The sequence below is a fragment of the Bactrocera oleae genome, chromosome 4, assembly GCF_042242935.1.
Source record: "Bactrocera oleae isolate idBacOlea1 chromosome 4, idBacOlea1, whole genome shotgun sequence".
Taxonomy (NCBI): Eukaryota; Metazoa; Arthropoda; class Insecta; order Diptera; family Tephritidae; genus Bactrocera; species Bactrocera oleae.
In genome coordinates this window covers 39700721-39726888 of record NC_091538.1, presented here as the reverse complement: position 1 = coordinate 39726888, position 26168 = coordinate 39700721, and the positions used below count along the sequence as shown (strand labels likewise).

Here is a 26168-nt window from a genome sequence, read left to right as displayed (position 1 = left end):
CCCCCGCTTAAACACGTGGACACTCATTTGTTCGCAAAATATGGTAATATAAAATATGGTAATATGGTAAATATAAAAAGTAAAATCGACTACACAAGGATATCACAATAAATTTCTGTTATCAGTGGTTCATGTGATTCGGCATGCAATTATAGTACATAATTAACAATTTCCTGTTGGGTACAGGAATGGATGTTATATAAATATTTTCTTAGTATAACAAAAACGCGTGTTACGTATGTACATATATCAAATATCAGTGTATATATACAGTGGTTTTGAGTTGTTTATATATAATATTTTTTACAATTAAGGCAAATGTTTGATATTTTATTATTGATTAGTAATTCATTATTGTAATTAATACGTTTTCTGATTTTATGTTTTTCTATCTCCGAAACCTCTCGTGGATACGCCACTGTTCTGACGTATTGTGAACATCTGAGGTATTCTGTCCAATATATGTATTATATAGAATCTTAGTTTGAACACATTAGGTAATTATTTCAATAATATCTATATTTGACCTGTAAAAAAATTTTTTCGTTCACTGTAGAATACATTTTGAGATTCGGTCATACTTACATTAATGAATTTTACAATGCTAAGTAAATAGATCCCATCCAATCGAAGATAAATAGAAACGAAACTTTCGCATACCTACCAATATTAGATTTTTTCCAAAAGCTTCGTATTGTACCGAGCACATTGTTGTTTCATAAAGAAGTTAGGATGAAAGGTCAGTGGTAACATTTTCGCTACTTGCACCACGCACACCAACATTGAGTTTCCCATCCGCACTCTCAGCAATGCAGGCTTATATAAATATGGATTAATACATACGTACATATGTATGTATGGGTACAGTGCACTCGTTTTGTGTGTTTATGTAGTGAGAGCGAAATAGCAAGCCAGGGAACATAAGTAAGCAAGCCGCTTGCAGTTGAAAAAAATGGCGCCGGTTAGAGCGAGAGCACACTATGTCCATGAATTATGGAAACGCCTCCTAACTGTGCTGGCTGAACTTGTTTGGCTGGGCTAAGCGCATTGTTGCACTGAATTTGAGGAGAATCATCGAGGCAACGATACCTAATACCTGTTTGCTTGCCTGCTGGCTGCTGCCTCTACTGCATTGCTCGGGGTATCGATGTGTTAGCGTAACGTACGAATGAGCATACGCTACCAGTTGGTTATCTCCATTCCGTAGTATTGCTTACAATAATACTGGCATCTTGCTATTGTTGTAGTTGTTATTAGCATTGTACGCAGCCGTTGCTTCCGCCACTCTCCTCCTCTACTACCAATAGCACAACACATACAAACAACATCGTCATCGTGGTAGTCGCTGTCGGCTTGGTAGTCAGCTCAGTTACAGGCCATTATTTGATTTTGTTTGTTGACGGTTGCGACAACGACGATTCGAGTGCTGCTCCGATGCCAGCACCGCCGATACGAAACGCAAAACAAGTTTGGTGAAACGAGTCCAATAATTTACACGCAGGCGTCGCCGCAGCAGCTACGGCAGCAACGGGAACAGCTGCCGTATTGGCAGCATCGGTAGCAACACAACGGTAGCTGTGGCACCACCAGTGACAGTGGCTATCACAAACGCAGAAGCGGTGGCAGTTAATTGGCATTCGCCTACTTGCAAAGCATACCTACGCGTGGACGCGCAATAACCCCGTCGCCAAAGTAGCACCGATCCGTTCGGTGTGCTGTGAATAAACCGCGGCCGCATCAATGTTCTATCCGGTTCCGATTGCCTGCGAGATCAAATAGCTGTGGATAATTCGCAAGTCATACGCGACGTAGAAACGGTTTAGTTGATAGCTTCAGCCTACAAGCCGAACTAGAGTAGCGGTACTGTAAAATTGAGTGTGAATTCGTACAATCGAACAGCAAAAGTGTTAAATTTAAAATTATAGATACGAATTGTTATGCAAGTTCCAAGTGTGCTGTGAATTGAGTTAATTAAAGCGAGATTGTCTAAATATTCGAAATCCTCTCTAAATTCACCGCTAAAAGTGTTCATGAGCAATAAAGTGTGGGGTCCTCTCATCAACTGGAAATCGACTATAATCGATCCAATTGATTTCATATTGTGTTTAATGAACTGAATGCCAAGAATGCACATGTTTGTGTGTATTTTAAATTTAACTTCAAATCGGTGTGAGAATTACAGAGCATAAAGATTTGAAGACATTGTTATAGCTTTTGTTACTTTTACCGCCGCTAAAAATTGCAAAAAATTCGTGGCCTGGAATAGTATGCGAATTTGTTCACAGTGGATTCAACGAATAAAATGGCCGTTGGACCGACGGAGGGAAAGCAACCTCCCTCAGAGACATTCTCGCCCACACATCAGATTATAGCACCGAGTCCGATCTTGGCAGTGCCAACACTCGCCTTCTCCGCCGCACAAGTGGAAATTGTCTGCAAAACGCTGGAGGACTCGGGGGACATAGAGCGTTTGGCGCGCTTCCTCTGGAGTCTACCGGTGGCCTTGCCGAATATGCATGAAATATTGAATTGTGAAGCCGTACTCAGGGCGCGAGCGGTTGTTGCTTATCACGTCGGAAATTTCAGGTGAGAAAAATTTAAAAAATAATAAGTTCTACCTCTTAAAAAAATAAAAGTTTAATACGTCTATATTGAAATTATTATAATATTACATAGTGAGTAATGGACGAAACGAAGTTCTCAGTTTTAACTCATGCGAAAGAGAAACCTAGATGCCAGTAATCGTTGTCTGCTTTTTTTTAAATATATGATTATTCGACATATATACTTTTTAATACATAAAAAATCATATGAAATGCTTTGCGTACTAAATTTTATTATATCTCTTTAGTTTTAATGAATATAAAACGTTATTATAACCATATAGTGATCAAAATGGGGAATTATTTGAAAAATGTCGTAGAAATTTCTTGTTGTGTATGTCACAAAAAAGCAGCATCGATTTCTAATTTAGTTTCGTCTATAAGTTGATTTTTACAATGAGTTGTAATCATTACACCCTGAACAGGGTATATAAGTTTGCCACGAAGTTTGTAACAACCAGAGGGAAACATCAAAAGCATCCTACAAAATTAAATATATTAATCATCTGAGCCATGTCCTTTTCTTAGTATATATGCGAACTTGTCTCTCAGTTTCTGAGATATCAATCTAAAATTTTGCATACCTTTTTTTCTCTCCAAGAAGCTGCTCATTTGTCATAACCGGACGACTATTGCATATAGCTGCCATACAAACTGAACGATCGGAATCATGGGCTTTTGTGGAAAACTTATTAATTTGACGAGATATCTTTTAGATATTTGCATGGATTATTTTCTAAAGCAATGATTCAATCTCCGAAGAAATTGTTCAGATCGAGTCACTATAGCAAATAGCGGCCATACAAATTGATTGACCGGTCAAAATAAAGCTCTTGTAAGGAATTTTTTTGTATTTCTGAGTTATTTGAAGTTAACGTTTTTTCTTGTTTTCATCTTCTTTATTCACGCAATTTTTGTAATTTTTATTTCACAAGAAGTATTTGAAATCAAGATGGTATTTTTGCCAATCGGTAAATTCAGATGAAAAGCCGAAAGCTTTTATGAAATCAGAAAAGTAAGTGCAAATGGCAGTATAGCTTATAAAAATGTCTAGTCCCATACATCCGAGCCGCCATCTTGAAAAAAGTTTGAACATCCTTAAAATATTTCAGAGATGAAAATAATACCAGACGCTGTAACGTAGCAGTCGAAGGCGAAAGGTCTTTTGCCCTATTTGTCAGATAACGCAGAAGGCGCATGCCAGAAATTTATCATAAATATCAAGAAATTGTAACAAGAAAATATATAGTGTGTAAAGTCCGTATATCACTGATTATAAATAATAACAAATATATGGATTATATATTCTCACTAAAAAACTCAGAGACTTTGTGCAATTTTATTTGCAGTTAAAACTGTTTTAAACGCTGTTATTGTGGGAGATTTTATTCATACATATATATGTACATGTGTAAGCTGTTGTCAAATATCCGCATAGATTTCCAAGTTGGTAGTAGTCGCGATGTATTGTTTTCTAAATATCCGCCTTTTTGATCACAAACCCTGCTCAAGTGCCACAATGAAAGGAATTCGACCGTAAGTTAAGCATTTTGTGGACGGATGAGATGACACTTGATACTCGCACCAGAGGCGGAGGCAGAGGCAGATGCGGAATATGAGCCAGCAGCACAGCGCAACACTTCGCTGTCTACAAGATAAGCCCGATAAATGCAGAGCAGAGCGAAATGAACGTGTGTTCTGCTGAACTCGACAGTAATGAGAATATAATGGATTTAAATTAATAAACAATGCTATTAATTTACTAATTAAGATTCTTTAGAGAATTGCCTTGGAGAAGTGAAATCTGGAAATTCGTTTGCCATAACATTGCACAGTTTTTATTGTTGAAAATAAAGACAAACATTTCGCCACATGGCGAACAATAGCATAACCGTCGCCGACGCATTTGCGGTATGGGTAGGGATCTAATAGCTGATCATTTGTGAATACTAAACGCTTTCTGATGCAGCTTTGGAAGTTCACAATTCGCAAAACATAGAGTCACTCACTAGGCGGAAGTAGTTGGGACTCATTGTTCAACAATTAAAATAATTGAATATTGCCCCATTATAATACGACTACAAAATGATGGAAAAATTAACTTCAGGATTACTCTAATTACTTAAGCATTCCTATGAATTGCGTGTTTTTTTTTTTGCATACATATTAAATGTGTGTGTCTGTATATATACGTGTATGAATATGAAATTTTTTCAATGTAATAAGGAGCTTTTAAGCTGTTTGTGGTCCTCATTTGTTTTAAGCGCAAATCATTTTGCTTGTTAATATGTCTCAGCGGTGGATAGATTTATGATCACATTTGATTTTATGTAGTGTGTAGGTTTTTATGCCGAGCTTGGCGTTAAATGGTAATTTGACATGATTTTTGATCAAAGTCAATTCACTAAGTTCTGCAACAGTAATAGTGTTTATCAATAAAATGATATCATTATATTTGAATCGCTTTAAATAGACTTCCGAAAAAAAGCGCTATGTCACTTAGTGTTACAGCTGCAAACTGTTGCTATTGCAATCCGAATAGGAAAATTGGTGATGAAGTCTCGGAAGCATCCAAGAGTTTTCGGTTTGACTTTAAGAACATGAATTATGCTTTCTCTACATATGGTAATGAAAAATAGTTTTGAGAAGTTTGGTATGCATTAGAAAGGCTGCCTCTACCAGCAATAGTTCCCATCTATCGTAATAATTAACCTGAAAACTATTGCTGGCAATAAGCAGTAAATTTTTGGAAATTTGACAGCTAACTTTTTTCTAAAGAGGGCTACAGCATATACAAATATATATGCTTATATGTAAATAATAAATTTTTTTTTACTGCTGCTTCCTTTTTCATAAATCTAAAAGTTATTATTTTGTTCGAAAAATAAATTCCCAAGCTCAGATCTTCTATTTTCATCGAGTTCCTATCGACTACAGTTTTCATGCATGAGTTCATCATATATTGTGTTCGAAGCAAATAAGGGCAGCACATTTACAATTTAAAGTCCATTTAATCAAAAAACAATACTATTAGAAACAAAAGTTATAAAAAGGTAAAAAACCTTACGCTTCAAGTTTTATAGCAAAAAATTATAATTTTGCGATCGCTTGTGACTTCCTTAACGAACATTAAAGACTATTTGTGGCAGCCGATTTTTATCCGTCTAATCGAGAGAAATTCCAAAATATAGCTAATAATCTGTTTTAATAAGATCTGTTATGGCATTTCGCTGTACCTTCAGTGTATGGTGAGTAAATGTAGCAAAAACAATCAATAGAATTTTAACAGGTTGGTTAAATTTAAAAAAAATTCTTTTAGTACAATTTTTATTATCAATAGAATTTTAACAGGTTGGTTAAGAAAGATGCGTTATAAAGTGTTTCGTTATTGTACATCGAACTGTAAAGGCACGTTAAATAATAATGACAGTTAAATAAAATTTGATATTCAAAAAAAAAAAAATGTTCTCGAAAAAACTGCTCCTAAATATACCTTAAATTACATGGATATACCCACACCACGGTAGTTTTACGGCACCAAATAATGACAAATTTTTTAATATACATATGTACATACAATTCATTTTTATATTTGATTCGTAAGCAATTTAAAATTATAGGTGATAAAAGAAGGTGTCAACAACAGATTTATAACAACTTTCTTTGAAAGCTCATGAAAAGTACTCGTGCTAAATGCGACAATCTCCCGCAGAGTGACGCCCTAGCAGGGGGTAAGTCTGCCACATTCGCCAGAATTGTATAAGCGACAATAAATTCTTGGGAATATATACATATAAGTTATCGTAACAAAAATTATAAAGTTGCATATGTAACATAATCCAGTTGTCTAAACGAAAGACGCTGCTTCAGCAATAGCACCTGCACACGCATCCGGTTAAATACTAATTGCTGACGCCGCATCAACGAATCAGCAAAATATTTTATAAAGTAACAAGTAGAATAAGTTACCTTTTAGCTTAAGTCAAAAATGTAGTTGAGTTGTAAAATATACTTCAATAAAGAAGGTCATACTGACCTTAAAATTAAATTTTTTTGAATTTTTAATAACGAAATTCATTAATTGGCGCCCAACGTAATGGAAAAATAAGCAGCTAAGCAGACTTTTTCTACCACAATTGGCATCAAGGAGTAAACGAGTGCACCTCCGTACCAGCAGGAAAAGGGAATAAGGCACGGTCACCGGCCATGGAGTGGAACATGATTATTATGTAAGCATAGAGTTAAGATATCTAATAGAAATAATTAAATTTAAAGAAAAGCCCTTGTTAAAAGTAAAGAAGTGAAAAAAAAGATAGTAAAGATAATAAAAGAAAACAAAGATATCTAAGAAAAGAAAAATTGTTTATAGAAGTGAAAAAAGAAAAAAATAGAAATAATTAAATTTAAAGAAAAGCACTTGTTAAAAATAAAAGTGAAAAGAAGAAAGTAAAGTTAACAAACGAAAACAAATATATCTAAGAAAAGAAAATTGTTTTTAGATGTAAAAAAGAAAAGAAGTGAAGAAGAAAGATATTTAAAAACGGATAAAAGAAGTGTAGATCTAAAATAATTAATAAAATATATTCAAATAAATTATCACAATAAAATAAAGGCTTGTACAGCCAATAACAATAATAAAAAATTAAAAATTAAAAGTCGCGATTCACTACCTTTTAAGGGTGACCCTCCGGCTTTATAAAATAAAACAACTCTGCGATTCACCACCAACGGGACCCTCCAGAGATTGATAACTTGAATTAGTAATTGATTTGAAAAAGTAAAGGAAAAAAAGAATAAGTTAAATTATTAATTGATTTCATTTAAGTTAGAAAGCAATCATTAAAACAAAAATGCAGAATCAAAACGTTATTAGACCACCCGTTTTAAATACAAACGTACCCCCTCCACAAAATCCCAATACAACTCCCGAACTAGAAGCCCTTATCAGTAGAATTGTTAAGCAAGTTGTAGTTAGAGAGAACATAGCGAATAATCCAAATAGTATACTGACTAACGCAACTGACCAGACTATTGACCCAGAATACCGTGGACGCTTAGACGATCTTGACAAAATACCCGACATTATACGAAGCCTGCGAGAATTCTCTGGCAACCCTGGCGAATTTAACTCGTGGAGAAAAAGTGTAGACCGTGTGCTTAAGATCTACGAAGGAATCAGAGGTACCCCAAAATACTTCGGTATCTTAAGCGTCATTAGAAATAAAATTGTAGGCAACGCCGACGTTGTCCTAGAATCGTATAATACCCCACTTGACTGGAAAGCTATCTCACACTGCCTAACAACCCATTACGCGGACAAACGCTACATTACCACCCTCGAATGTCAATTAGCCTTTTTAGTACAGGGACGGAAAACTATCCCAGAATTTTACCAAGAAATTTACAATCACCTTTCTCTCATTCTCAATAATTTATCGAGTCTTGAAATGGGACCCGAAGCCCTTCACCTTTTAACACAAACCTATAGGAACAAAGCTTTAGATACATTCATAAAAGAACTCAATGGAGATTTTCCTAGACTCCTAGGAATTAAGGAGCCAGTAGACCTACCACAAGCCCTTCATCTCTGTTTAAAATTGGAGAATCAAGGATATAGAGCACAATACATATACAACAACCAAAACTCAAGCCGTAGAACGTATCAACCCCCAGTAGCTCCAAGGAAACCCCAGTTCCAAAAACAATCATTTTATCCACAACTAGCATACCAACCACAAATAACAACATATCACCAAATAACTCCGTATAACCAAACAAAACCATATCACCAAATGCCACAAATTACTTCAATGGACAACCTATCGACCAAAACCAATACGGTAGACCGCAATACCAACAGTATCAACAAAATTTTCAACCACCAAGACCTAACGGACCAAAACCACAGCCCAAGCCAATTCCAATGGATATAGACCATTCGCAACAAACAAGAGCAGTCAATTACATGAACAGACCGAACCATAACGCATTTGGAGGAAAGCGACTAGTTCCACCTTCAAACCAAGTGCACCAACCATTTAAACAACATAGGATTAATCACATAGAACCCGCAGACAATACTTTAAGAGACACTCAACAACAAATAAATGAAGAACATACAGGACAATCATGGGAAGTTTATTATAACCAATATCCTTCTCAGGACGGCATGATAGACAGGGAGTAAATAGAATTTTCAGATATCTATTTTATAGGCTAACGAATTCTACTTTGCCCTACTTTCAGTGCAAAGATAGTAACGGAGAAATTTTAAAATTCCTAATAGATACAGGTTCAAATAAAAATTATATCCAACCACAACTTGTCAATAACCCTATTCCCAATAATGAAATTTTTTATGCCAACTCAATAGGCGGCAATATAAAAATAACCCATCATACCTTTATCAATCTTTTTGGATTCAGAGACGAAAAACTAAAATTTTTTATCCTTCGGAGGTTAAAATCCTTCCATGGAATTCTCGATAATGATAGTTTGAAACAATTAGATACAATAATTTTTACCTCAAGAAATTACATGCTAATAAAAAACAAAATTAAAATTGCTATCAAACAACAAATAACCAAATCAGTCAACAATATCGAAATTAGAACAGACCACCTTACTTCCGAACAGACAGAAAAACTTCGCAATTTATGCAATATATTCCCAAAACTTTTTTCCGAACCAGAGGAAAAGCTAACATACACCAACGTAGTAAAAGCTGAAATAAGAACTACCACACAAGACCCAGTATATTCGAGATACTACCCATATCCCATGTCACTCAAAGATGAAGTGGAAAAACAAATAGCCAAATTACTCGATGACGGTATAATACGATCTTCTCGATCCCCGTACAATTCTTCAATCTGGATAGTGCCGAAAAAAAATGATGCATCTGGCACAAAAAAATACAGAATGGTAATTGATTATCGTAAATTAAATTCAATTACGATAGCCGATCGTTATCCTATCCCGGATATAAACGAAGTTTTTTCGCAATTAGGCAAAAACAAATTCTTTACAGTTCTTGACTTAAAAAGTGGCTTTCACCAGATTCCATTAGTTGAATCTGACGTTGCAAAGACAGCATTTTCAGTTAATAATGGTAAATACGAATTTACTAGATTACCCTTTGACTTAAAAAACGCCCCATCAATTTTCCAAAGAGCATTAGACGACATACTCAGAGAGTATATCGGAAAAATATTATTACTTTGTATACATAGGCGATATTATCATTTTCGACCAAAATGAGAAATCACACTTAGAAAATATTAATATTATTTTTCACACTTTAGAAAAAGCTAATATGAAAATCCAAATTGACAAATGTGAATTCTTAAAAACAGAAGTAGAGTTTCTAGGATTCATCATTTCTCAAAACGGAATAAAGACAAACCCTTCAAACGTGAAATCCATTTTAGAATTTCCACCACCACAAACCATAAAAGAGCTTAGATCATTCTTAGGACTTTCCAGTAAATCAGTCAGTAAATTAAAAAACTCTCTAACTTCCGCTGATGTTATGCTACAATATCCTGACTTCGAAAAAGAATTTCATTTAACTATAGACGCTTCAGACTACGCAATAGGAGCAGTACTTGAACAAGACAATAAACCGATAACATTTATCTCAAGGACATTGTCAAAGACAGAAGAAAACTATGCTACAAACGAAAAAGAACTCTAAGCCATTGTATGGGCTTTAAAAACCTTCAAAAATTATCTTTATGGTCCAAGCAGTGTAAAAATCTTCACAGACCATCAACCTTTGACTTATGCACTTAGCAATAGGAATACCAATAGTAAATTAAAGAGATGGAAATCAATATTAGAAGAATATAACTACGAAATTAAGTATAAACCTGGTAGCAAAAATGTGGTAGCAGATGCATTATCTAGACCACCACAACAAATAAATTCTATGACAGCAACACAGCATAGCGATGAAAGTTCTGCGCAAACATTAATACCTTACACCGACGCACCAATTAACGCTTTTAAGAACCAAATTTTAATTTCCTTAGGAGAAACTTCAACATATCAATTCCAAATAATTTTTCCTACCTATCATAGACATACAATAGTCGAACCAGATTTTACAGAAGAAAGTCTTACCCTTCTTTTAAAAAGATATCTCAATCCATCCGTAACAAATTGTATAAAAACTGAAGACAGCATTTTAGGAAAAATCCAAACCATCTATCAAGTTCATTTTAGTAATTACAGAGTACGTTATACCCGAAAATTCATAAAGGACATTTTAAATGAGTCTCACCAAGAAACCGAAATTATTAACGAACATAATAGAGCTCATCGTAATTCTACAGAAAATAAAACACAACTCTTGGAAAGATGTTATTTCCCGCAAATGAATGCCAAAATAAAAAAATTACTTAACAATGCAAAGTCTGTAAAGAAAATAAATACGATCGTCATCCTAATAAACCTCATTTACTTGAAACCCCTATTCCACAATATCCTGGTGAAATAGTTCATATAGATATATATAGTACCGAGAAAAATCTTGTACTCACCGCAGTAGATAAATTTTCGAAATACGCCCAAGTTAGATTAATAGGATCAAAAGCAATAGAGGATATCAGAGAACCTTTGCGACAAATACTTTTTGCTTTCAGTGTACCGAAAACCATAGTTATAGATAATGAAAAATCTCTTAATTCAGCTTCAATACAATTTATGATTGAAGACCAACTTGGTATTAATATTTTTAAAACACCTCCATATGCTAGCAAAGTGAATGGACAAGTCGAAAGATTTCACTCCACACTTTCTGAAATTATGCGTTGCCTTGAAACCGAACGCACCCACCGCTCATTTCAAGAACTTCTAGACCGTTGCACATACCAATATAATTACTCAATACATTCTACAACCGGAAAACGACCAATAGAAACATTTTTTGGAAGACGTGTTTCAATAGACCCACAGCAATATGAAGACTCAAGACGAGAAAATGTCGAGTTATTAAAAAAAAGACAGATAAAAGACTTAGAAATTCACAATAAAAGTAGAAATCCAATAAAAACTTACGCCCCAGGAGAAGTAATATATGTTAAAATAAATAAACGAACAGGCTCGAAATTAATAGGAAAGAAATTGTAAAAGAAGACAAATCCAGTGTTATAATCACAGAAAAAGGACGAACAGTACACAAAAGCAACATCAAAAACTAGCAGAATTTTTTTTCTTTTTCTTCATTTTAGGATAATTCTTTGGGCAACTCCAAGCTTATCAGAAATCCAACTTTTTGACTATACCTCATCCCACATGATTACCATTAGAGACAAACAGACAAAGATACAGGACGGCACATTTAAAATAATTCACCTAATAGACCTTAACCAATACGACACACTCCTACACAACGCTCAAATCAACGTGGACAGAAACATACCAGAAACTAACATCTTTTACCCATTTTTAAATCACGAAATACGTAAAGCCTTAGAAATCCTTCAAGATGTAAAGCCAATGCGAAACTCTCGAAGCGAAAGGGCAATTAATTTGATCGGGACGGCATGGAAATATATTGCCGGTAGTCCAGATCATGAGGACATTGAAATCATAAATAACAATATAAATGAATTAAATAACAACAACAATAAACAAATTGTCATTAACAAATCATTCAATAAAAATATTAATAATTTAATAAATATTACGAACGAAATATCTAACAAGAAAAAACGTTAACTTCGGTTGCGCCGAAGCTATAATACCCTTCACAAAAACAAAGGCCCTTACAAGAACTTGATTCCGAACGTTCAATTTGTATGGCAGCTATATGATATAGTGATCTGATCTGACCAATTTCTGTGGAGAATAATTTGTTGCCTTAAGCAATAACTCGTGCCTAATTTCGTGAAGATACCTCGTCAAATAAAAAAATGTTCCATGCAAGCACTTTACTCCGATCGTTCAGTTAATATGGCAGCTATATGCTATACTCATCCGATCCATACAATTTCTTCGGAGATTAGATTAATGCTTTAAATAATAATACATGCCAAATTTCGTGAAGATACCTCGTCAAATGAAAGAGTTTTCCATACAAGAACTTCATTCCGATTGTTCAGTTTGTATGGCAGCTATATGCTATAGTCATCCGATCTGAATAATGTCTTTGGAGATTACATTGTTGCCTTAACTAATAATCCGTGCCAAATTTCGTGAAGATACCTCGTCAAATGAAAGAGTTTCCCATACAAACACTTGATTCCGATTGTTCAGTTTGTATGGCAGCTATATGCTATAGTGGTCCGATATCGGCCGTTCCGACAAATGAGCAGCTTCTTGGGGAGAAAAAGAAGCGTTCAAAATTTCAGATCGATATCTCAAAAACTGAGGGACTAGTTCGCGTATATACAGACGGACAGACGGACGGACGGACAGACAGACGGACATGGTTAAATCAACTCAGCTCGTCACGGTGATCATTTATATATATACTTTATATGGTCTCCGACGTTTCCTTTTGGGTGTTACAAACTTCGTGGCAAAATTAATATACCCTGTTCAGGGTATAATTATATTAAGACAGATAATAGTATAGAAAATGAATTAGCCTTAAGTATTGGAAGTAGAATAAGAATAATTAAAGAAAAATTGATTAGTATTAAGTATGCCATTCATTGGGCAAAACATAAAATTATTAATTCAATGTTGCTAAGTAAAAACGAAATAAAAAATGCAGTTATAAAACTCCAAGAAGAAAACATGCCGTTCGTCATCGTAGAAGAAGCATTAGAATATGCCAATGTGAACATTTTAACTAACGCAACCACGTTGCTATGTATCATTAAAATTCCATTCACACAAAAAGAAATTTACAACAATGTTATTATAAAACCTGCAAAAAGAATAAATAAAACTTTACATTTAAAATTTAATCAAATTTTGACAAATGGGACGAAAATCTTTGGCATTAAAGACAAATGTACTGAATATAGTTTTACCAAAATATGTAAGAGAAATCAAATAGTAGACATAAGTAATGATAATTGTATCGTGTGCCATGAGCAGCGGTCACCACATACCAACGATAGAAGAACTAGAACCAGGCCTTATTCTCTTAAATGATTTCAACGGAACAGTAGAGACCACTGCAGAAGACCACAAAATTGTTGGTACTTTTCTTATAAAGTTCCACAATACAACACTTAAAATAAACAATCAATATTTTCGCGACATTGAATCACCGTCACCCAGATTAGCAGCAGTTCCATCAGTGATGCAGCCATCCCCATCTGAGAGTGAACGAATAAACATATTGTCGTTGGAAGCTCTAAACGAGTTGCACATCAACAATACAAAAAGCATCGAATATCTAAAAACCGACAACATAGTGCATAAATTTTCGTTACTTAGACTAGGCATATTTTTGATACCATTCATAATCTTTTGGAATTTTTGGAACAAAACTACAAAAAAAGTTGTCGTTCACGAAATACCGCCTACAACAGAAAAAGCAGCGGTTAGCATTAAGTGTTTGACAACAAGCACAATCGAAAGAGAAAATCAGCATCCAGAAAACGTTAGAACCATCGACTCACTTCGTTTCTAATCGATCGAGGACGATCGAACTTAAGAAGGGAGGAGTTATCGTAACAAAAATTATAAAGTTGCATATGTAACAAAAACCATAAAGTTGCATATGTAAGATAATCCAGTTGACTAAACGAAAGACGCTGCTTCAGCAATAGCACCTGCACACGCATCCGGTTAAATACTAATTGCTGACGCCGAGTAGAATAAGTTACCTTTTAGCTTAAGTCAAAAATGTAGTGGAGTTGTAAAATATACTATAAAGAAGGTCATACTGACCTTAAAATTAAATTTTTTTGAATTCTTAATAACGAAATTCAATAATTTATATATTAGGATATGTATACAAATATTCGTACTCATGTATATTGTATATATTATATTTATAAAATTCAAATCCTCTTAGTTCATAGGTGGCAACACTTCAAGCTCTTAAGCTGCAATTTTTTTAGCTGTGTGCATTTGTGTTTTTATTTTAAAAAATTCTCGAAGTTTAACTGATTTTTATTACCGTGTTAATACAAATTTTTAGTGATTAAACTCTCAGTTTCATGATAAGTATTTTATGTTCTGTTTTGTGCGGTATTAAAAAGTTTAAACTTTCCAATTTTTGGTGCCGAGTCAGCCTTTCTTTCATTTTGTTTTATTTTATTCTATTTTCTCACTTTGTTTATCTTATCTACTTCTTTATTCACAGCTGTGTTGCGTTTAGCTTTTTATTTGTTACAGTGCTTCTAAAACTGCTCGCTATATTGCTTCTTCAAATTGTCTTGGTTTTAAACTTTGATAAAAAAAAATTGTTCTTAATTGAATTTATTATTATTAATATTTTATTAACACACTAATTTATTATTAATCTATTAAATTTTGTTCTACCTACTCTTTTATTTGATCTTCATTCTTGTGGTTTATTATGTCTTGTAACTTCCCCAATTGTAACATTAAAGGCGAGTCAGATCGCTACGTTTCATGCTGGCTTTGTGATGGGCTTGCCCATATTAAATGTGCTGGACTGACTGGTAGAATCTTAGATTCTATTATCGACTGTAAGGGATTGCGTTGGTCCTGTTTAAATTGTAGATCTATTGAAATCGATCTATTTAAAGTTTATAGGGAGACACGCAATGGCTTTAACGAAATCGGTCGTGATCTTGTAAACCTCACTGAAAAATTTAAGCACTATGAAAAATTTTTCAAATCTTTTAAGTGCCTGAATGATTCTCACGAATCCTCTAAACCTGCTCCTAAGCGTAAACGTCGTTCCGATGAAGTAACACTTAGTTCTTCTGTTCAGAAAAGAACGTCTCCTCCCAATGACCTAATAAATCTCTCTTCTCCTTGCCCTCAAGGTGATAAGCCGTCAACTTCCAAAGAGCTCAATTCCCCAAAAGCTCTATCTAATAGTAATAAGTGTCTCACAATTCCAGAGGCTCCCCCTATTAACTTAGTAGCATCAGTTAATAACTTGATAGTTATTCCACCTAAAAAGTCTATATTTATTTCGAGACTTGCCAAAGATCCCTTGGTGGAGGACATTAAATCTTACATTTCGTCACGTTTAAAAATCGATGATATCAATATACGTAAATTTTACTTCAATTATGATAGAAGTATATCATCGTTTAAAATAGACGTATCTCTTGAAACATTCAAAAAGATCTTAGATAGTTCATTCTGGCCACCTGGGACTTTTGTACGCGAATTTAAACCTAAACTTAGTAGTCAAACTGAGGAAAACAGTGTTAAATTACCAAAAGCAACCACCGATATAAAAAACTGATTGGTAGAAATTCGCTAAGCATTTATTATCAAAATGTTAGAGGTCTTAATACAAAATTAACTGACTTGTATTTGAACAGTTCCAATTTTAATTTCCATACAGAAACTTGGTTAAAACCTCACATTTTTGATAATGAGATTTTAAACAGCGAATTTCAAATTTTTAGATGTGATCGACTGAACAGAATCGGTGGAGGTGTTCTATTTGCCGTGCATTCCTCTATCCCATCTGAAAATATTCTTGTACCAGGGACCGACTCATTTGAATTTAAATGTATTAGAGTATACGTTAATAGTTGCTTTATTTATTTAACCCTATCTTATATACCACCCCATTCCCACTTATCTGTTTACATGCAGCATGCTTCTTTAATAAATAGTGCTACCTCGATGGCAAATAATGCAGATTCAATAATTGTATTAGGTGATTTCAATTTACCGTGTGCTTCGTGGAAACCATTCGGTGACTATATCGTGCCGATTTGCAATCGGTCATGTTTTAATGAGTTTTTCGAAAAAATGTCCGAGTTGGGTCTGAACCAAATTAATTTGATTCCGAATAAATTTGGTAAATGCTTAGATTTAGTATACGTTGATACCTCTGCAAAGTGTTCCGTTATTCAGAGTAATCCTCTTGTTCTACCAGAGGACTCATATCATCCTGCTTTGGAAATATCTGTCGAAATCTCAGGCATTGTACGGGATAATAATCATCAAACTTCGTGCTTCTGTACTCGGTTTAACTTTGCAAAAGCTAATTTAAAAAAATTAAATATAGAACTTTCTACAATAACATGGCCTAATTATAATGGTGACATTGAATTGAGTGTCTCTCATTTTAATAATATTATTATGAAATTATTTGAAAAGTATGTTCCAATAGTAATTGTTAACAAAAACAAAAGTATAAGTCCGTGGTTTTCGAAAGAGTTATATAAATTGAAAAACAGAAAAACTCGAGCCTTTAAACATTTTAAAAAAACCGGTTCACTTGTCGACTATTTTAAATATTCGCTATTGCGTCGACAATATTTTGACCTAAACAAAAAATGTTATAATAATTACTTAAATAAAGTTAAAAAAAATATTGTAAGTAATCCAAAATCGTTTTATGATTTCGTCAACTCCAAACGCAGGATTTCCAAATTTCCGTCCGCAATGAAATACAAATCTATCATTTCAAGTGACAATGATATTATATCCAATATGTTTGCAGAATTTTTCAAGTCAAACTACTGTAATAATTCTTCCAAAACTTTTTCTTATCAGCAAGTGCTGTGTTCGAATACTTTAATTAACGCTCCAGTTATTTCTGAAGAAGACGTCCTTTTTAATTTAAATAAGTTAAAACCATCTTTTAGTTATGGCCCAGACATGATACCCTCATGCTTCCTAAAAAATAGTGCCAAATATATTTACTTGCCTTTGACAAGGATATTTAATTCCTCTCTTAAACACGGTATATTTCCTTCAATATGGAAACAGTCATTTATAATCCCTTTGCATAAAAGTGGATTTAGATCCAACATTGAAAACTATAGAGGTATCGCAAAACTATCAGTTATACCTAAACTTTTTGAAGCTATCATCACTGACCATATAACCTTTTCGATTTCTCCGTTAATTTCCCCATCTCAGCATGGATTTCGTAAAGGGAACTCGACTATATCAAACTTACTTGAATTTGTAAACCATGTATCATTAGGTTTTAGGGAACATAAGCATACGGATGTTATATACACAGACTTTAGCAAAGCTTTCGATAAAGTAAATATCTCGATTCTCATACATAAACTTGATCTGCTGGGCTTTCAGCCAAGATTCCTTCAATGGGTATCTTCCTATCTTTATAATAGAACACAACGAGTGATATTTGAGGATACACCTTCAGATACAATTAATGTTTCTTCTGGTGTTCCGCAAGGTAGTCATCTTGGCCCGATTCTGTTTTTGTTGTTTATTAACGATATCTCTTCAGTAATAGAATTCTCAAAAATTTTATTATACGCTGACGATGTAAAGCTTTTTAAATCATACACTTCAACTGAGGAAAGGTGTCTGTTGCAAACAGACTTAATCAATTTGGTTGCATGGTGTGATAGAAATGATTTGCCATTGAATCTCAATAAATGTAAGACGAGGTGCTTTTCCCGTAGATCTGTGCACCCCTCTTCTTACGTAATAAAACACCATATTCTAGAGCAAGTTTTAAACTATGTTGATTTGGGAGTTAATATGGACCCTAAGCTTAATTTCAGTCTTCATATTGATACCATGGTCTTGAAAGCAAAAGCTGTCCTCAGTTTTGTTAAACGTTGGTCTAAAGAATTTAGAGATCCGTATATTACTAAAACACTTTATACAACTTTGGTTAGACCTATATTGGAATATGGCTCTGTGGTATGGAACCCTAGCTACCAAATCCATTCTGACAAGTTAGAGTCGGTTCAAAAACAATTTTTACTTTTCGCCTTAGCGCATTTCCGATGGGATGCTAGGGTAAGTCTACCTCCATACACAAGTCGTTTAAAACTTATTAATCTACCTACACTTTCTAGTCGTAGGGAAATGCTTGGCATAATATTCTTAGTGAAACTTTTGAATGGAACTGTTTGCAGTTCTTTTCTCCTGTCTGAAATTAAATTTAATATCCCGGTTCGCCTTTCGAGGCAGTTTAGACCTTTACTGCTAAAATCCTGTAGATCAAATTTTGAACTAAACGAGCCATTCCGCCGTATATGTCATGATTTTAATTCTCATTGCAGCACATTTGACTTATCTGACTCACTTTTCAAAATTAAAAAGACTTTATTGTTTTCTCTTAATAAATGAGAATTTAACAATTTATTATATTGTAACTTTAGATCTTAGCTGTTGAAATTTTTGTTTCTGTAGCTGAGCAGTTTTAGATCTCAACACTTAAAAAACTCTCTTGCCTTTTCTGACTCGGCTAATTCCGCACGTATGCGGATTGCGCCCCTCGCGTCGGTTGGGCGGGAGGAGGGTAATCGTTGGGTTTATTATTTATTATTATTAAGTATGTGTATATATAAATAAAGAATTAACACAAAACATCCATCATACGATAGCCTTGATATTATATATGGCAACTCGCTTCCAGAAATAAATCAAATCATTCAGTTTTCTATAGTAACGAACAGTTTATAATTTTTTTTCAATCGGGCATTTGGGATTACAGATTTAAGAATTATTTTTAATAATGATTTTCGGGATTATAAAATAACATGGTTCTGACAGTGTATATAGTCACTTTTCTTGAAACTGAGCCAAAAGAACTGATGAAATACAAAATATTTTTATATCAGAAATTATGTATTCCTCAATTTTGTAATATCCATTTGAGTTAGTTTAAAGAAGCAGTTTTTGAAATATAAACTGTAACCTAAAATCAGCTTTGCATATTTTAAACCAATTAACCTCTTAACAAATTTAAGCGTTTAACTCGGAAAGAATAGCGCCAAAAAATTCTGGTTAAGATCAAATGTAATGCCCGGGTCCACAAGGTCAAAAAGTCTCAGAATTATAGCGCGATTAAAATCCTGACATGGAGTCTGTTATACTTGTAGTCTGTATAGGTCTGTTGACGGCGGCGTTAACTGCGCACTTAATCAGATCCAAATTTATAAGTGGCAGATAGCAGCAATCCGAGTTAGTGAACAGCTGATTGTCTTATTAAAATATTTTCAATTTATGGAAAACAAGCATTGCTATTGTTAACCGCGGAGTTAGTACAAAACCACAATTTGTTAAACAAAAATATAATTTCATTATTTTTAAAACTGCTTCAAAACATTAAATTGATGAAAGAAGTGCAAAATACTGGAAACGAGTACCAGAGTAACGTCTTCAGAAGTAAGTCAAATTTTTCACTTTGCAGTGAAGCTCCTCCGCGGTGTATCTGCCGCACATATCTTGTGAAATATCATTGTATTTATACAAGTATGTATATGGGTATTTCTTTTTGCTTTGCGAAGGTCGTGGAAACGCGCCCACCACTTCTCAAGCAGCTCTATTTCATCGTGGAGTGTAGATTCTGAGCGCTTTTTTCTTGGTACTATCTCAAACTGAAACAAAGATAATTGTTTTGATTTAAAAGTAATATGTATACTAAATACTAAAGTTACTAACTTTTTATTTCTGTTCATCTTTTCTAGTTTGTAATTGCAATTATTTTTGGAAAACAAGTGTCAGTTTGGTTATTTTTCATTCACAATCAATATTCCACATAAATAATATTTTTCTTTCTTTGCAGGGAGCTTTATGCAATAATAGAAAATCATAAATTTACAAAAGCGTCTTATGGCAAATTACAAGCAATGTGGCTCGAAGCCCACTACATTGAAGCGGAAAAATTGCGTGGCCGATCACTAGGTACGTAGCTTTAATTATATGAATTGTATATTAATGGATCATGTGTCAATGTGGGTTCTGAATGAGCTAAAATGAAGAAGACATCAAGTTGGTGTGGTAACTAGAAAGTATTGTAAATACAGTTACTATCTCATATAGTGTGACATATCAACTGTTTCAGCTCTTTTAGTTATTGCATTTGTGAACGTAAGTTGTAGGTATGGACTCATGACACGTTCGAGGATTAACGCGGATTTTTTAGCTTTAAAAACAGAAACAAAAGCGATCACTCTCGTTTCGTGTTTGGCCAAAAAGTCAGTCACAATCGTGCTAGAATGTGACGGCGTTTTATCATCGAACGAATTTAAGGCGAACCACAGATAATTCGTAATTAACAGTGATGGATGGACTTGGTTTTTGACGTCTACGCAAGGAAGAGTGCGTATTCAGCTAGTCAAAAATGGCTCACAAGGTAGAGACGCTAAGTAAAACAACAGCTTACTAAAATACTGCGCAGCGTCTTTAAGAATGGTAGTAATTACGCAAACCGTAGTCATTCTCAATTAGATCCTCAATATACCAAAAACTGCAAAGCAAGGTTGGTTGTCTGTGATTGTTTAGGGCTACTATACATTGCTAGGTATCAGTCCGCTTATAAAATTCTATGGAAAAAGTTAAAAGAAATGTATGAGGATGTGGTATGGAACATCATCTCCAATACCAAATTGTCCACAAAATTCCGAAAGTTCATTCTACACAACAATATAAATGTGTTAAAATACTTGTAGGACTTTAATTTTATCACAATAAAAATAAGAATATCAAAGAAATAATTTTAATATTAATATATTTAAGATAAATTATTTGCTTTTATAGTTCATGATGACAAGTTTATACAGTTAAGGGGGGTTCATAAATTACGTGAGATGATTTTTTAAATTTTCTGTCCCCCCTCCCCTTTGGTGAGATGTCGTGAGGTTTTATTCAACCCCCTCCCCCGTCCCCCAATCTTACGTGAGATTTTTTAGACTTACGCAAATGCGTTGGATTGATATTGTAAAAAGTAAAACAAATTGGAACGTCCTTTTATTTACGACTAGTAATCAATATTGCTGAGAGTTATAAATGTAATAAAAATTTATAAATAGAATACTAAAATCATGACTACTGTGTGTAAAAAAAAATAATATCTTCTCTAATTCAGTCAAAAGAGACTAATGGAACTAAAGGAAATAACCGCGCTAATATTTTATAGTTATGGTTTTAGAATATTTTATCAAGAATTTCAGCGTTTCAGTTTTTTTGTGCTATTAATCGTAACAATAAAGTTTATATAAAAAAAATATTATCTTGAGAAAATATATTTAACCTACCTTTTGAAAGAATGCTAAAGTAGACCGAACTTTTCTCTCAGTGGCTTCTCTGAGAAGCCGTTCAATCTGTGATGTGTTAACTCTTCTTTCTTCGAGAATTTTTGCTTCGCTGTATTCATAATTCTATCACATCGTCCTGGCAGGACTTCTTCGTTTTATAGACGTATCTTTTGATGTATGCATTACAAAAATCTTGATAACTCATTTTAAAATAATAAGAGCATGCACTGAGTAGAGTAAAACAATTACAAAAATAAACAAAGCAGGTTAGAACCTGTCCGTGTGTTGCTGCCACTCAGCTCGTACGCTCTCGTTCATCGGGTCGCAAGTTCGGCTGACAGTGGAAACAAAGGACGGGCTACACTGTACCGTAAATTCATACTAAAGTGAGCTATTTGGTGAAAAATAAATATGGTGGTATGAAATTCAGTAGATGTATAACGTCGAAGTATGAATAAAATTATTTTCTTTCGAACGAATTAGTAAATAATTTTAATCGTATTACGACGACGCTTAAGATTGTCGATCTCCAAGAGGATCTGCGAAAAAAAAAAAATTATCTCAATTCCAAAACCCAAAAATATACAATACAAGTATTTATTATAACTATAGATGATTTGATTTTTGGCAAAATGGCGGGTTCGAAAAAATATTTTTTGTTTGTGAAAAAATGAATATTTCAGAGTGACTTCTAATCTAAACTCTTATTTCTTCTATCGTTACCTAATATATACATACATATATCTAAAGTCGTGTGCAAATTTCAATGCGATCAGTCCAGCCGTTTCGCAGAAATTTTCTCTGAAACACCGATTTGAGAAAAACGCGTTTGAATTTTTGAGATTACAATAAGTTACAAAAAATCTTACAAATACGCACACATCTCCGAAACTGTTTGCCGGATCAACTTGAAATTTTGGAAGAATATTTTCAAATATATGTACTTGTATATTTGATACAAATGCAAAAAATATCGATACTTTGAATTTCACAAGTGAATTACCTTAAATACCAGCGATCTCATTTACAGTAATCACATTTTTTTAATGAAGGGACCTAGTTATATGTCCACAAGTCCCATTTAAGGTTTATAATAAATTCGAAGTAAACAAAACCAGCAGGTGCAGTTATGAACTTAGTAGTAGAAGAAGAACATATTTTCCATCTAAATGTCAAATATAATCGCTCTATAACACCTAGCTTTCTTATGTGAGAACGTATAGGCAATGTTTGAACAGTATTAAAAGTTGAAACAATTTTTCACTTAAGCTCTTTCGAATTAAAATAAATAAGAAAATTTCATTTTTGGTTCCTTTATAAAAATGCATCACTCCCATATGTAATTATTTTTGCTTATAAATTACTACTATTCAAGGTCCCGTGGACAAATACCGAGTGCGAAAGAAGTTCCCCCTACCACCCACGATCTGGGATGGTGAACAAAAGACACATTGCTTTAAGGAGCGAACGAGAAGTTTGCTGCGTGAGTGGTACCTTCAGGATCCGTATCCGAATCCGACAAAAAAGCGCGAATTAGCGAAAGCAACTGGCCTCAATCCAACTCAAGTGGGGAACTGGTTTAAAAATCGGAGGCAGAGGGATCGAGCAGCTGCTGCCAAAAATAGGTGAGTCCAATATAATTTGTTATAAGCCATTGGTGCATTATCTTCATGCACAGATAAATACATCTTTGTAGTTGTTGTAGAATGGGGAATATTAAAACTCATTAGCGGAAAGTGTAGCATTTCACTGAAAACCACTAAACAGATGACAGCTGGTTACAAATAAATCAATGTGGCCTGTGTCAATTTGCACGTGTGCGAAACGATCCACACAGGCGGTTGCCTGATCGAATGTGGAGTAACGGCTCAGAAGTATGCTTAGGCGAAGCAAGTCAAGCGCAAGCTGTGTACGGTGAAAGGAAATCTGATACTATCCCATGAAGTATCCATACACATATACTCGCACACATACCCGTAAGTATGTAAACTTAATGGGTTCCTATGAGCATAGGCGAGTAATCACTTTTCGTACTTACTGTACATTGCAAACCCCTTTTCTTAATAAACTTACCATCGCTGGGAACTTACATGTAATAATATTCGAACGATCTTCGATTGATCTCTACCGAACACACGGCTGACCCCGGCCGCACGCATGCTTCTCAATTTCTTATTTGCGGTTAAGAGTTTTTCATACTTATTACCACATCAAATTGACCGCCGATAAGAGCGGCACTTTGTAAATAAATAAAATAAATAAAATAAAAAATACACAAAAATACGCATACTAATGCATTGGTATTTACCTATTCATACATAATTCATACGAGTATATACGCACATACCCTTAAAGATCATAGTAATGAAATTCTTGTGTTTAATGCACGCCTGTCCATTAAGCGTGCTCCTGTTAAACCAAGTCCGAGACATTTTTGCCGAAAAAATGTCTTTAATTTCCCTGCTTGGTCTCTGAATTCTTAAATTGAAGTTGCCAGCACAAAAGCTGGCGACATATTCATATGTTACTGGTAGTGGAAAAGCTTTGTTTGCATGAGAACCACTGTTTTTTAAATAAGCGCTGGCGCAAATCAAATATTTAATTCTTCCGTAGTTAAACAGATTTTGCGCTTAAATTTGGTATTTTGTTATTTGTAGAAATTCATATTATATTATGTTTTAAAAAACTATTTTTCTAACAAGATAAATACTGAACACCTGCTCTGGATTATTTCATTTAATGGTTGATAAATCAAACATCAACAAATATCGGAATGAAACTTAGCGTAAATATTACTACCAAAGTGTGCCACGTCTCAGCTAAAAATCATCGAAATCTGACAATAATTTGTCAAGTCCCGTGATACAGAATATGAGCACCTGAATGCCTCTAACTGATTTGAATTTTCATTCTTAATCAAGTTAAGGGGACATATTTTCCTAATAGGTTAATAACACAGCTCTACAAACAAAAAAATAGTTTTTCTGGTTGTTATGGATATCTTAGCAAATTTTGATATTTTCAAGTGTCCAGATTACGAATATTATTATGTAATGAAAGTATTGAATATGCTTTTATTTATATGATTATTACACATCTAATATTTTGGTAAATTATCGGCTTGTTAGTAACAAAATTTGTTTTTCCACTTATGATTAGGGTTCTGCGCACTTTTTCTCAAAATAAAACATGGAGATATCTAGACTGACAGTCTACTTATACAAAATGTCCTGTTTTACTCAATAAAAATTTCCTTTTGGTTTTTAAAGGTCACTGATATACTCTCAGAAACAATGATTTCGCCTAATTAGAAATCGGTATGTTCTACCGGTGGCAGTGAATCGGAGGGTGAGACATCTATACCAAAGACATTGGCTGACTTCGAAAACGTCAATTGCAATGTATAAGAACAAAGTATATTATCCTGTAATGCCTTCGAAATTTTTTTGACATTGCATCATGTTTTGAAATGCATTAAACCGGCAGTCGATCCGCAGTGACAGAGAAAATCACTCATCACAAATAAAGTTGATGCTTTTTGACATTTTCATATGCAAGGATGGTGGAATGAGATTGTAAAGTTGTTTTATTAATTTATACTAAATTTGCATTAAATTCACAGATTATGGCAAGAATATAATGTATTTTTCTATATATTTTGTTGATGTTGTGCTTGTATTTTCGATGAAAAGTTAGCAATTATTTATAATAAAACTTTTTGGTTTATATTTTAACATATTCTATATTTAAAAACCAACAGTTTGTAAAGTAAACGTTGCAGTAAAAGTGTTCTATAACGGTAAATTATGCAACGCATTATTTTGCAAGTTTGTTTGACGTTGCATATTAACGATGTATAAATACTGTAGTCATACTGTATCGATACTTTGCAGTAGTACGTTTTCGAAGGCAACCATTTTCTCAAAATGTAATAGAATATTGTTTCAGTTACATTTGTAAAAAATTTCAGAAGCTTAGTAAGGAAAAGTTGAAAGGAAGAATATTTAATGTACGGCAATTAATGAAAGATAAAGCTTTTATTAGGGTTATGACTGTTCCGCAAATTGAAGCTTGAAAAAGTTTTGTGAGGATATAAAAACAAAGTTTTTCAAAACAAAACTGACATTTTATACATATCAGCTAGTTTCATGTTTTCTGTTTTTGTTAAATCTAAAATAAAGATTAGAAAATAAACGAGAGCAAATCCTACAAAATTTTTGATAATTTCATGAACTGTGAGCACAAATATATTCAAAATCGATGTTATAGCTAGGTCAACAAAACCACTGTAGACCAGTGTACTGTGACCTGGTACTGCAATTTACTAAACAGTTCAGATCAATACTTTCTCTTTATCCAGAATATAATATCAATGCGTGAGTTATCTTAATAAAATTAGGTGGAAATATTTTCTTGATCATACTTGAAGTGTACAAAATTCAAAGGTGTCCAAAATAGATGAAATCTA

The 26168-nt window shown here is 33.8% G+C and overlaps 1 protein-coding gene across 1 annotated transcript in view; it reads left to right on the top strand.

Moving 5' to 3' along the window:
* Positions 1 to 1196: 1196 nt before the first annotated feature.
* Positions 1197 to 26168, top strand: part of Optix (optix) — a 42617-nt gene continuing 17645 nt past the window's right edge. The window contains exons 1-3 of the mRNA XM_014238354.3: positions 1197 to 2586; positions 20230 to 20348; positions 23076 to 23325. Of these exons, the coding sequence (XP_014093829.1) occupies positions 2303 to 2586; positions 20230 to 20348; positions 23076 to 23325 (653 nt within the window). The 5' untranslated portion in view covers positions 1197 to 2302. The remainder of the gene's footprint in view (positions 2587 to 20229; positions 20349 to 23075; positions 23326 to 26168) is intronic.